The sequence below is a fragment of the Chelon labrosus genome (genome assembly GCF_963514085.1).
Source record: "Chelon labrosus genome assembly, chromosome: 14".
NCBI classification, from domain to species: Eukaryota; Metazoa; Chordata; class Actinopteri; order Mugiliformes; family Mugilidae; genus Chelon; species Chelon labrosus.
The window spans coordinates 24141097-24155072 of NC_140347.1; the positions used below are offsets into that span (position 1 = coordinate 24141097).

General features: G+C 44.2%; 1 protein-coding gene across 1 annotated transcript; it reads right to left on the reverse strand.

The window, feature by feature from the left end:
- Positions 1–3612: 3612 nt before the first annotated feature.
- LOC311499866 (adhesion G-protein coupled receptor F1-like) lies at positions 3613–8949 on the reverse strand (the record flags this gene model as incomplete). Its single annotated transcript, XM_084561003.1, has 8 exons — positions 8799–8949; positions 7993–8114; positions 7677–7895; positions 6845–7045; positions 6548–6676; positions 6262–6443; positions 5111–5287; positions 3613–5028 (listed from the first exon to the last, which is right to left on the reverse strand). The coding sequence occupies exons 1-8, from the start codon at positions 8873–8875 to the stop codon at positions 3613–3615; spliced, it is 2523 nt and encodes an 840-aa protein (XP_084417129.1). The 5' UTR covers positions 8876–8949.
- Between the last annotated feature and the right edge of the window lie 5027 nt (positions 8950–13976).

The following is a 13976-nucleotide window of genomic DNA, read 5'->3' on the forward strand; positions in this document are numbered from 1 at the left end:
GAGCCTGATGAATCCTGGCATTGTCATCTTGGCATATGCCCATGCCATCAGGGAAGAAAAAATCCATTGATGGAATAACCTGGTCATTCAGTATATTCAGGTAGTCAGCTGACCTCATTCTTTGGACACATAAAGTTGCTGAACCTAGACCTGAGCAACTGCAGCGACCCCAGATCATAGCACTGTCCCCACAGGCTTGTACAGTAGATACTAGGCATTATGGGTGCATCACTTCATCTGCCTCTCTTCTTACCCTGATGTGATGGTTCCCCACTATCCTTCCAGTTTTTAATCCTCAGATGTTTTCTCTGCTTGACCCTTCTCAAACAGACTAACATCTTTTCCAAGACCCTGGGATGTGTCTTTCGACATGGTTGTTTAAGAAATGAGAAGCTACTCATTGCATCAGTTGGGGTTAAATAACTTGTTGCCAGCTTAAAGATAATCGCCCATGCAGTAATTATCCAATAGGAGCCTCGTACCCATTTGCTTAGTTAAATCCAGGTGGCAATTTTTTTGGCCAGGCAATGTAGCTTGTCTATCAAGATTACCTCAATGTCCGATGGCCTCTGACATTCTCTGAACCCCAGTTGCGAGCTGCCATTGGGGTTAGGCTGAGGAACTGGTTTAGTAGTTCCAGCAAAGAGGAGTTCCAAATGTCTGTTTTAACCTATATGGATTTCTTTTCTTCTCTCCAATTCAGCTGTCAAAGGTTTTTGATCAACATGAGTTCAAGCACTTAAAACAAGGCAGACCGTTGCTCAAGGAGAACCAAGCTTCTGCTTTAGGGTCAGATTAGTTTTCATTTAAACCATGCCAAGTTCACCATGCCTGTTTACCTTATCTGCCATAGGTATTCTGCTGTGGCAACTTTCCTTATTTATGGTTTACATTTGCTTGCAGGATTCCAAACTTCTTCTAGTTGTCAACATCTATTATGTTGCCCTGTGGCAGTACAATATCCTCCGTTCTGTAAAGGACACATGCTCATTTGCTGCTAGTTTCTCTTCTGACCAAATATTAGTAAGTAAAAGCAGGCTCTATTAACTACACCAGGAATTGTATTTCAGCACTATCTATCATAAACCACTGGACTCTGACTGTTAATGTAACGCTATCAACCATCATAAGTGTTGTAAGCAGAGCGGTGAATTGTTGCAGATATAGGTATATTATCAGACAAACTAATCCAGGTGAGCGATCAGTTGCTACACTACTGACACTGCATTTCCTTGATACCTCTACCTGCTTCTAACGATAGTTTCAAAGTAAAACCAAAAGCTTGATAAGCTGACACCAGGCCTCTATCCAACTTTTATGGACAGAACTATTTTTAACATTGAGTCAGATTAGAAGGCTGTAGGAAGGAGGAATCACAGTCTGATGGCTTTTGAAATAGTTTGATTAACTGTAATTACCACTAAATAAAGAAAAGAAATTGTTGCTGTTTGGTTTTGTTTTACTTTGAATGATGCAGAGGGCAAATACAATATTATACAAAATATACATCATAAAAAACATTTTGCTAATGTGTACTACAAAGAGTTATGTTGTCAAGACTGCTGATTGGACGAAATACAACTTTCAACAGACATGTTGCTTTGTTAATTTGTTCAAAAACCAAGCCTGACATTTTTGATGTAATAATAACAACAATAATGACACCAGATATTAATACTAATAACAAAATAGTATTAACTAGCTACTAAATAAATGCTAATTCCTTTGGTTTTTCGTAGTGACAGTTGAGCTGATATGCAGTTGTTATTCTGACTGACCAGAGCTGTCTCCAGATATTATCATGTGTTGGTGAAAGAGTCAGTGGATAATGGACGAGATGACACGTTGTACCCATCTGAAAACCAGCAAGAAGACAACATAACTCATGTCTGACCACATGTCTGTGGCAAAACAATAAAACAGCAGAAACATTACTAAAACAAGATACTGTGGGCGGTATTTCCTATACTGGTGTTGATTTCAGTCAAGATACAACTGTTAGATTGCCAGACCAACTAATTTATAAGCCTCGAGGGCACCTAATACAAACTTTATCTTGGCATTTTGAAATTCAGTCTTAGTTCTTCCTTAAAACGGCAGCCTGAAATATCTCCATAGTTTTCTATTTGGTGGCATCTATGACAAGCCGTACCTGGCTACTGTGGCAGAAAGATGACTGCTGGACAATAGAATGCTACTCCCTAACTGTGCCAATATATGGGTCATAAGCTTGATTGCCACTGCGTTACTATTTAAATGGAAACAACAAAGACTGACACTTCTATAGCAATACCTCTTCTTTGTCTCCAGTACCAGAAAAATCCCGGTTCACTTGAAGAGATTCCAGCACTGGTGCTCTAAAACAAGAGTAAGGGCAAACGCATGAGCCACCACAACATTTGAAATATAAACCAATAAAAGTTCATTTGAGAAAACTGTTCTTACCCTGGTCCCACTTTTGAAAGTTTGTGACTTCACTGCTAATTCTGACCGCACCTGAAATGTTAAGACTCGGAAATCAGTACACTGCTATACAACTCAAGCATATATGTTTAGAGGAAATGGTAAAGCTCAAAGCTGAGAACTGGTAGCAGCTTGTTTTCTTAATGCAATGATGTTGACGCTGAAAAACCATGAAATGCCTTTGAAGGTGGAGGTTTAGCCTGAGGAAACCATGATAGATTTATCTTCTTATCTTTTAGAGGGTTGAGTCGTGGCTGGAGCCTATCCCAGTTGTGGTTAGGGTTAGGGCTAAAGCCTAATTTATAGTTGTGCATCATTTTGACAGCGTAGGTACTCTGGACCCTACCCTACACTGTTACTTGACTTGCATCTCCCAAGAAATGAAACTAGTGTTTTAGTGGCACAATTTTAGAACAACTGAAACACATCAGCACACAGGTATAAAAAGTTTTGACAGCGTAGACTCCGTGTAGAGTTGGAGTATAAACCAAGGCTAACACAGAAAGACAAACAACCATTCCAACCATCCACTCAAACATGCACACCTACGGGCAATTTAGACTCACCCCCAACAATGTCTTTTGACTATGGGTGTAAGCCGGAGGACCCGGACAGAACCAATACAGGCAGAGGGAGAACACACAGAAATACTGATCATACCCAAAACCTTCTTGCCAACCCTACAGCACTGGTTAGCCAGTAGCAGTACAGTATTATGAGAACGCTAGCCTGGCTGACGCGACTGCACATCTCAATGAGATGCTGGTCTGGAAACTACGTGTTTATTTTCTCGTATTTGAGGCGTGGTTTTACAAATGCCTAGAGCCGTTTATTGGGCGCTACGAATGTCTATCAAATGCGCCTGGTAATTCCCATGCTGCCTTGCGCGCGATTCATAGCCAAAGCCTGTTGGTAGCAGAGCAAACACATCCTTCTTGGCAATGAAGTCTTTCAACGCCAAACGTTGCTCTTTTTTTAAAATAAACTTGCGTTCTAAGCTACTTAAAACACTGTCTAAGGCATCGAACGGTAACGTTAGGTCCGCTGCCAGCTTCGGTGTCGCGCATAGACGTCGTCATCGTCTTGCTGATTCAGTAGTAACAGAGTAGCTCACCATGTGTACCACATACATTATTTAAAGGAGCCAAATCAATCATATGGATCCATCAGTAAATACTGAATTTGTACCTGCAGTGAGTTGAACAATGCAAATGTAATATGGATTCCTCTGTTGTGTGGGCTGACCAGTGTTCCAACTCCCAGACCCCAAGTTAATCCAAAAAGCGGTGTGAGCACAGCCAAACTCCTGCCAATGACCACAAGAACGTGCCTCTCGGCTGTTTGTGCAGAATCCCTCCTTACCCTTCTCCTCAACATTTTGTATATCACCACAAGAAGGATTATGAGATTCATCAACAATATTAACAGCACAGGTATCACAAAAGCCAGTAGAGCCTTGGACTCGTACCAGTTGAGCCAGCAGGTCCCGGTTCTTTGGTATTCATTTCTGAGTGCAGTTACAGCTACAGTGAGGGTTGCAATGATGATGGGTGCCCCATAGCCTAGAGAGAATCCAATAGCCAACATAGATGTTTGAGACAAACCCCCGTCAAAGACAGCGACCGTACGGTAGAGCAACAGCAGACCTGAGGCTAACATCCAGAAGAAGAGGGCTAAGTAGAAAAAATGGATAAAAAATGTAGCTGCAGTGCATGCTGGGCTGTTTGTCTCCTTTGCATCTGAAATGAATGCTGCAATAATAAACCAAACGTCTGCAATCAGAAGAGACACTGCAATGTTAACAATGGAAACATGACGCAAGTAAGACGTGTTGTTCTTCCTTATATTTCTCCATATGACAGATTCAATGAGGAGACATATGAACAAGGAACCTATGGATATACCAACTCCAACGTAGGTTATATAGTCCAAGACAGGGTCACTGAAACTGTTGGGTGACATAAGGATAGAGAAGGAAGTCAGATGGCTGCATGTGCAGGTGACTGTTCTGTGGACACTGAATACCAATTCACAGCCCTGGTCATCCCATCCTCCATGGCCGTCAAAGAAGCTGAAGTTCCAGAAAACACACTGAGGATTGTCCAGAGTGTCCTTTATGACATCAAATGTGAGTGAGATATTATTGAGGGTGCCACTGGATTGAACTAGTACAACTCTGCCATTGATGACATTGAGGGATGAATTGCCTTCATCTCTTGCGGGAAGTACATTATCCATAGAGGAGAATGTTATAACAGTGATTGACTTATTTCCTCCGTCAGATTCTGGTATGTCTATCTCAACTGAAGAATTGAAGTCAGCACTGAAAGTGTCTGTGAATGTAGTTTTGTTCAAGAGAATAAAAGGAGTATCAATGTCAAAAGTGTCATTGGTAAGGCCCCTTGTTACAGTCTCAAGAGACTGCAACAATAATGAGCTGACACTTTCAGCTGTGGGGATATTACTTCTTGTTAATGACATGTTTCTGGTATCATTGGTGTTCAGAAAGTTCCATGAGTCTCTGGCCTCGTCTGTGGTGAGAACACCTACAGTTAACAGCACATTCTAAATTGAAAGAAAAGAAGGTATTAAATCTAAAAGCATTACTATTTTCAACATTTAAACCTTGGCAGACTAAGTCACTTACCTCCATTGAAGTTCTGCTTATTGAGATATTTAATGATGATGACGCGTTGGCTACATTTCTGAGTATATCAACAATGGACCTGATGGTCGCAGGAGATTCAGTCACTTTCTGAGTGGAAGTGACAGTGATTTTGCTGAGCTCATCCAAGAATTCTGGCAGTGAATTATTACTTAAGAACTGTGAAATTTGTAGAGAAAAAAAAAAAAATGCTTACATGTTATCTCAAAGAGAGGGCAGCTGTTGCAATGATCAATATGGTGATATTCAATGAATAAATTCACAAGGGGCTAACTGTAAACTGTCACATTGCATCGAACAAATATTTTTTACTGTTCAAGTCCAGAAGAAATATCACCACCAACCACTACAAGACAACGTAAGAAAAAGATTTCCGTTTAAGCTACAATCTCCTTAGTTGTCCAGTCTTTGCTGCCATCTACAGAAGCACCTTAGGACAAATTAAAAAATAAATAAATAAATAATACGAATATAAAATAGTGACATTGGGGTTGGTAATGTGCAGTGAATTAAACATGACCCTTTGCCCACCCACGGCCCAATCAGACTGCATGACAGTCTATCAAAATGAACAATGGACATTGGACAAATTGACAGGCCTGAAGGAAAAAAATGTCCATTCTTTTCCACTAGGGGGGCCTAGCTAGTTGGTAGTTGATGGAAGAGTGCCAGCAACGACCAGTCGTTTAATATAGAGTCCTCTCATCCCTTTTAATTGGTGCAGACTGAAGGGACAGGAAAGATGTGAAAGCATCTTAAAGAAAACAGAACAGCTTGACCCCAGAATGCCTGCATTGATCAAATCTGTGGATTCACTGAGCACATTTTTCAGCTGCAGTGTAGCCTGTAGTTGCATGGCAGTTGGATATTGTAAGGTTTTTATGTCTGTACTAGGACAAACATTGCTCACTCAATTGCATCACATGTGTAAGCCTACCTCTACAGCAGAATTTATAATCAAGACTTCTTTTATTAGGTTAAATGATTAATTAAAAGAACAACTTTGCATATTCTGTCTCGTAATTTACTTATTTATTTTGTGTAAGTATACTAAGCATTAAACAGCAAGGGAACTGTTTTGTCATTTGACCACTAATGTTATCTAGTGATAGAAACCATTAGAACTAGATCACCTCAGACTGCTCAAAGAGCTCCTGAACAAGTTGAAGGATGCAGTTATCTTGGCGATCTTCAAATTGACCATTTTCCTTACAAACTGCTGTCTTTTCTCCCACCTCGTCTGGTTCGCATGGTGCAACAGCCTTGTAACCTTCAGTTGCATTTACAAATTCTTCATCAAACAAACACACAAATTCTAGAGGGAAAAAGGAGGTTCTGATGTCGGCGCATGTAGTTACAGGAAAAATATTTGGACCTGAATTGAATGAAATGTGCTTTAACATTTGGATCAGCACTCACCGTTTTTTGAAAATGTCAGTATTATTTCTGTTTTAAAAGCTGGATAATTGGTTGATTGACAAGTGACCTTCATTTCCTGGTTTGTTGTACAGTCAGCAGGGACTGGAAATGGATGGGTGATGGAAGTTCCTGTGATGGCAACCACAAAAAACAGCAAAACTCAATATAAACACTGGTATAAACATTGACAACCTAAAAATAATGCATATTATCATAAAAAGTTGACATGAGAGATACTTTAATAGGTACATGGCTTTAGCTGAATGCTGATTTGCCTTTTGTTTGTTTCAGATTTACCTGCACCTGACAAGTTCAGAAACTCAACCTCGTAGGGACTGTTGACAGAGCACTCCACTGATACAGTTCCACCCCCACACTTCACATTTGCACTGAGTGGTTTCACTTGGATTACGGGTGTCTCTCTGAAAGTGAAGGATCCATTGGCTTTCTCTCGAAACACTGAACGATCTGTCCGTATCAGCTTACATTCATAAAGTCCTGAAATCAATGATCATCATCGTCATATGAAGCCACTTCAACATCATGACTATTGACTAAGTGGGTGAGAGACTGGTTACCACAAGATACTCTGTTGCCCATATAGTTGGAATAATTTTGTTTTCAGTAACATTACTTTTTTTTTTTTTAATTCCTATTTATACCTTAAATGTTTGGAAGATATTCACTTTATCAAGAATAAAACACATTGTCACAATGATTTCATTCATTCATTCATTCATTCATCTTCTGTACCCGCTTATGCCTGTTAAGGGTCATGGGGGTCTGCTGGAGCCTTATCCCAGCTGTCACAATCATTTCATGAGATAAAAAAAAAACATTTTATTCCAACGTTATAGGCAGCAGTGTGTTTTGAAATCATCTTATTTTAAAATAATCTCTGCATTATAATTTTCCAATACTTTACTTCCTCATACTGTAATAATTACTCTACCATGGTCAAACACTTTTGCATTTGTAGGTAAGGCTTAACAATGGATGCTGTGACAATGTTGGTTTTATCATGTAACTCAAATACTGTAAGCACGCCAACCAAAATTTGAGTTGGGGCTGTAAAAGTGTCTGATTTTGAATAAATGGTAGTATTCACCACATTCGATCTGTATCTTACCATTGTCAGTTCTGAAAAATCTTGACACAGTCAATGTTGCTGATCCGTTCTGTCTCGAAAAGCTGTGTTCTCTATCTTCAAGTATGCGATTTCCATTATGTGTCCACTCAGCAGTCCAGTCTGTACCAAAATGGAGCCCCTCAGGTGGAGGGCCACACGTTACATTCACACTATGTTCAAAGAATACTTCTTTAGGATCAAACTTCAAGAATGCTGTACCTGGATGGACAAAGAAAGTCAGACAATTACTGTACAACTATCCAACACAAAGATTATATACATGAAAATAGTCACAAAACATATAAAACTGGCTTACTGTCAAATATCACAGAGTAATTTCCAGTCAGTTCTGTAAATAATCCAGATTTAAGTGCTGTAATTTCTGTATCTTGAAAAGATGTAGCGCTGACAGTAAAGGTAGCAATGGTGCTTCCGCTCCTGTAATACAGAATTGAATACCAATAAAAATCCAAAAAGCAGGTATAATGTCTGTAATTTAGGGCCACATTACATCTGATCTGGAATCATGATGCCATTTGGGTGGTTGTGTTTTCACTGGGTACAACTAAGTAAGTACAAATTTTTTAGCCAAGCTTGGGAAAGTTAGAGCCAAAGCACACAAAACATTGATGCTAACACAGGGACACAATACAAAGTTAATATGTTAACCTTCTAATACTATACAGATGTAATCTTAAACATTGATATGATCACATGGCACTAAACACCAAAGATCAAGACAAAATAATGACTTTACCGTCAGTCATACCTGAATTATAAACCAGGGGTCACACCATAAGACAAACAGATTTTAATCCTGAGAGTGGAATGTACGTCTGTACTAGATTTAATGGCCTATCCAGCAAAATTGCGAATGTCATTAAAGGAACCGCCATTAAAGTCATCAAATAAATCATCTGGGACAAATGAATGTATGGACCAAATGAAGGTTGTCAGTCACCCGGGTCATGGCATATCCAAAATGAAAACAAGCTGAAACAGTGGCAAGTGGACTTGTAGAGTTTCTTAAAGATGTTTCGCCACTCATCATAGAAACTTTTTCAGTTCTAAAACATTGGAGGGAATGGGGGTTCACAAACAAACAACTAAAAATGTACTTACTGAAATGAAGTTAACTTTGCTGAAAGTAAAGTTGATATGTGCTTCTTACATTGGTTTTGAATCTGTTTGAAAGACATATCAAACCAGAATGAATAAATATCACATTCATTGGATCAACATTGTGATATCACTGAATGACACAGACAGGAAAAAAGCCTTAACACTTACTGATTTATCAATGTCTTGGAAAACTTTACTGCTTGGGTCATTGTATGACGGGTTGAAATCCATGTTCAGGGTAAGGTTGAAGGTCCTCAGTTCAGAAATGTTTGCCTGTGTCGTTTGTGGTGCCATTGCTCTTGTTACTGACATTGTTGTCATGGGTGTTGGTGTTGTCAAGGGTGTTGCTGTGCTGGGCATTGTTGTAGTTGGAGTTGTTGTATTTGGTGTTAGTGTCAGTTGTATTGTTCTGTTTGCTGTTGTCACTGGCGTTGTTGTGCTTGCTGTTGTTAACACTGGTGTAATTTGCATAGTTGTGTTTGTGGTGGTTGTCACTGGTGTTGTTCTGTTTGAGGTGGATGTCATGGGTATTGTTGTACTGGCCATTGTTGTAGCTGACTTTTGCATTGTTGTGTTTGGGGTCATCACCATTGGCATTAATGTTGCCTCGGGGGTCGCTGTGTTTGGCACTGTTGTTATAGGTGTTGTTATGTTTGACATTGTACCCATAATTTCTATTGTTGCGTTTGGGGTGCTCGTCATTAGTGTTGTTGTATTTGCTATTGCTGTAGTTGTCGTCGTTGTCTTCCGCTTATCCGGGTCCGGGTCGCGGGGGCAACAGCTTCAGCAGGGAAGCCCAGACAGCCCTCTCCCCAGCCACTTCCGCCAGCTCCTCCGGAGGAACCCCCAGGCGTTCCCAGGCCAGACGAGAGATATAATCCCTCCATCGTGTCCTGGGTCGGCCTCGAGGTCTCCTACCGGTGGGACATGCCCGAAACACCTCTCCCGGGAGGCGTCCGGGAGGCATCCTTACCAGATGCCCTAGCCACCTCAACTGACTCCTCTCGACGTGGAGGAGCAGCGGTTCTACTCTGAGCTCCTCCCGTATGTCCGAGCTCCTAACCCTATCTCTAAGGCTGAGCCCGGCCACCCTACGAAGGAAACTCATTTCGGCCGCTTGTATTCGTGATCTTGTTCTTTCGGTCATTACCCAAAGTTCATGACCATAGGTGAGGATTGGAACGTAGATCGACCGGTAAATTGAGAGCTTCGCCTTTCGGCTTAGCTCTCTCTTCACCACGACCGACCGGTTAAGCATCCGCATCACTGCAGATGCCGCTCCGATCCGCCTGTCGATCTCTCGCTCCCTTTTACCCTCACTCGTGAACAAGACCCCGAGATACTTGAACTCCTCCACTTGAAGCAGGACCTCCTCCCCGACCCGGAGTGGGCAATCCACCCTTTTCCGACTGAGGACCATGGCCTCAGACTTGGAGGTGCTGATCTTCATCCCAGCCGCTTCACACTCGGCTGCGAACCGCCCCAGCAGGAGCTGAAGGTCGCTGTTCGATGAAGCTAAGAGGACCACGTCATCCGCAAAAAGCAGGGACGGGATCCTCCGATCACCGAACACAACACCCTCCCCCACCCGGCTGCGCCTAGAAATTCTGTCCATAAAAGTTATGAACAGAACCGGTGACAAAGGGCAGCCCTGGCGGAGTCCAACCCTCACTGGGAACAGGTCCGACTTACTACCGGCTACACGGACCAAACTCGCACTCCTTTGGTACAGGGACTGAATGGCCCTTAGTAAGGAGCCATCCACCCCATACTCCCGGAGCACCCCCCACAGGATGCTCCTGGGGACACGGTCGTAAGCCTTCTCCAGATCCACAAAACACATGTGGACTGGTTGGGCAAACTCCCATTTCCCCTCCAGCACCCTAGTGAGGGTAAAGAGCTGGTCCATGGTTCCACGTCCGGGACGAAAACCGCATTGTTCCTCCTCGATCTGAGGTTCAACCATCGACCGGACCCTCTTTTCCAGCACCCTGGCATAGACCTTGCCAGGGAGGCTGAGGAGTGTGATCCCCCTATAGTTGGAACACACCCTCTGGTCCCCCTTTTTAAAAATGGGGACCACCACCCCGGTCTGCCACTCCAGAGGTACTGCCCCCGATGTCCACGCAATGTTGCAGAGGCGTGTCAACCAAGACAGCCCTACAACATCCAGAGCCTTGAGATACCCAGGGCGGATCTCATCCGCTCCCGGAGCTCCACCGCCGCGGAGTTGTTTTACTACCTCGGCGACTTCTGCCCCAGAGATTGGATGGTCCAACCCCAGGCCCTCCGGCTCCGTTTCCTCTATGGAATACGTGTTGGTGGGATTGAGGAGCTCCTCAAAGTATTCCTTCCACCGCCCGACTATATCCTCAGTTGATGTCAGCAGCTCACCACCCCCACTGAGAACAGTGTGAGCGTGTTGCCGCCTACCACCCCTGAGGCGCCGGACGGTTTGCCAGAATCTCTTCGGAGCCGATCGATAGTCTTCTTCCATAGCCTCACCGAACTCCTCCCACGCCCGAGTTTTTGCCTCAGCGACTGCCCTCGCCGCAGACCGCCTGGCCATCCGGTACCGGTCAGCTGCTTCAGGAGACCCACAGACAAGCCATGCCCTGTAGGCCTCCTTCTTCAGCCTGACGGCTCTCCTCACCTCCGGTGTCCACCAGCAGGTTCGGGGGTTACCGCCGCGACCAGCACCAGCGACCTTGCAGCCGCAACTTGCAACAGCCGCCTCCACAATGGCGGAGCGGAACATGGCCCATTCGGACTCAATGTCCCCCACCACCCCCGGGACGCGGTTGAAGCTCTGCCGGAGGTGGGAGTTGAAGACCAAGTTGACAGGTTCCTCCACCAGGCGTTCCCAGCAGACCCTCACTACTCGTTTGGGCCTACCAGGTCTGCGAGGCGTCTTCCCCTGCCATCTGATCCAACTCACCACCAGGTGGTGATCAGTTGACAGCTCTGCTCCTCTCTTTACCCGAGTGTCCAGAACATACGGTCGCAGGTCAGATGATACGACTACAAAGTCAATCATCGACCTACGACCTAGGCCGTCATGGTGCCAAGAGCACCGATGAACAACCTTATGTTCGAACATGGTGTTAGTTATGGACAAACTGCGACTCGCACAGAAGTCCAATAACTGAACACCACTCGGGTTCAGATCAGGCAGGCCGTTCCTCCCAATCACGCCCCTCCAGGTCACGCTGTCATTGCCCACATGAGCGTTGAAGTCTCCCAGCACGACAATGGAGTCCCCAGTCGGGGCGCCATCCAGCGTCTGTCCTAGGGACTCCAAAAAGGGCGGGTACTCTGAACTGCTGTTTGGCGCATATGCGCAGACAACAGTCAGGACCCGTTCCCCGACCCGAAGGCGCAGGGAAGCAACCCTTTCGTCCACCCGGGAGAACCCCAACGTACAGGCCGATAGTCCAGGGGCAAGCAAAAAGCCCACCCCGGCCTTCCGCCTCTCACCCGGAGCAACTCCAGCAAAGAAGAGGGTCCAACCCCTCTCGAGGACTTGGGTTCCAGAGCCGACGCTATGTGTCGAGGTGAGGCCGACTATATCTAGTCGATAGCGCTCAACCTCTTCCACAAGCTCCGGTTCCTTCCCCGCCAGAGAGGTGACGTTCCATGTTCCGAAAGCCAGCTTCCATAACCGAGGATCAGACCGCCAAGGCCCCCGCCTTGGTCTGCTGCCCGATCCCCATTGCACCGGACCTTTCATATTCCTCCTGCGGGTGGTGGGCCTACAGGGAGGTGAGCCCATGTCTCCCGTTCGGGCTGGGCCCGGCCGGACCCCATGGGCGAAAGCCCGGACACCAGGCGCTCGCCCACGAGCCCCAGCCCCAGGCCTGGCTCCAGGGTGGGGCCCCGGTAACCCTCCGGGCCGGGTACACGTTCTCCTCTTAGTCTTCTTCATGAAAGGTCATCTGAACCGTTCTTTGTCTGGCCCTTCGCCTAAGACCAGTCTGCCTTGGGAGACCCTACCAGGGGCAAATTGCCCCGGACAGCATAGCTCCTAGGGTCATTAGGACACTCAAACTCCTCCACCACGATAAGGTGACGGTTCAAGGAGAACTATTGCTGTAGTTGTGTTTTGCATTGTTGTGTTTGGGGTTGTCATCATTGGTGTTATTGTGTTTAGCATTGCTGTTGCCTCTGGGGTCGTGGTTTTTGGGATTGTTGTTATTATGTTTGACATCGTAGCCATAATTTCTATTGTTGTGCCTGCAGTGCTCGTCATTGCTGTCGTTGTGTTTAAGGTAGGCATCACGGGTGTTGCTGTATTTGCCATTGTTGTAATTGTGTTTTGCATTGTTGCGTTTGGTGCTACTGTGGTTAGCATATGTACTGCTACCGGGGTTGTTGTGTTTGATGCTGTTGCAGGCCTTTGCATTGTTGTGTTTGCAGTGCTCGTCACTGGTGTTGTCGCGTTTAAGGTAGAAGTCACTGACGTTGTTGTGTTTGTTGTCATTATTTGTGTTGTGTTTGAGGTCGTCATCACTGCAGATAAATTAGAAACCATTGGCATCAATAGAAGCCCCATCTTCACTGATAAATATTTTAGTTCAATGATGTGTACAATTGGGAACAAAGTAAAATGTTGTACCGGTTGGAGTTGGGATGAGACATGGAATGATACCTGTGGAACATTAGAAATTAAATTAAACATAACATAGGACATGTTTAAGAAGGACATTTTCATTTTTATTTTCCGAGCAAGTGTGCAGTGTTTTTACAGATTCCTGTATTTTCTCTTATTCTATGGCTTTTGTGTCACTTTGACTTTCCCCTACTGGAGATCAATAAAAGCACATTTCATCTTATCTGGTAAAGTAGCTACAAAATAGCAGGGCTTACTTGAGATTGGTCCACAGAATTGTCCGTCAGAAGGAAGCCCATTAATGCACCCACAGGTTTGTCTGGTGTCATTACTGCATGCACCGTATGTGTTACACTTGTCACATGACCAAGCAAACTCCTCCTCACACTGACACTGCAGTCCTCCAGTGAAGTTTAGATAGCAGCCTTTAAAAAAAAAAAAAATAATAATAAAAAATACACTTCTACATTAAAATAAGGATCATTACATCAGATGCAGTATAAAAGCAAATGAGTCAGCTGACGTTTACCTGTGGTGAAATGTACGTCTATTAGTTGCGCAGACTGAGT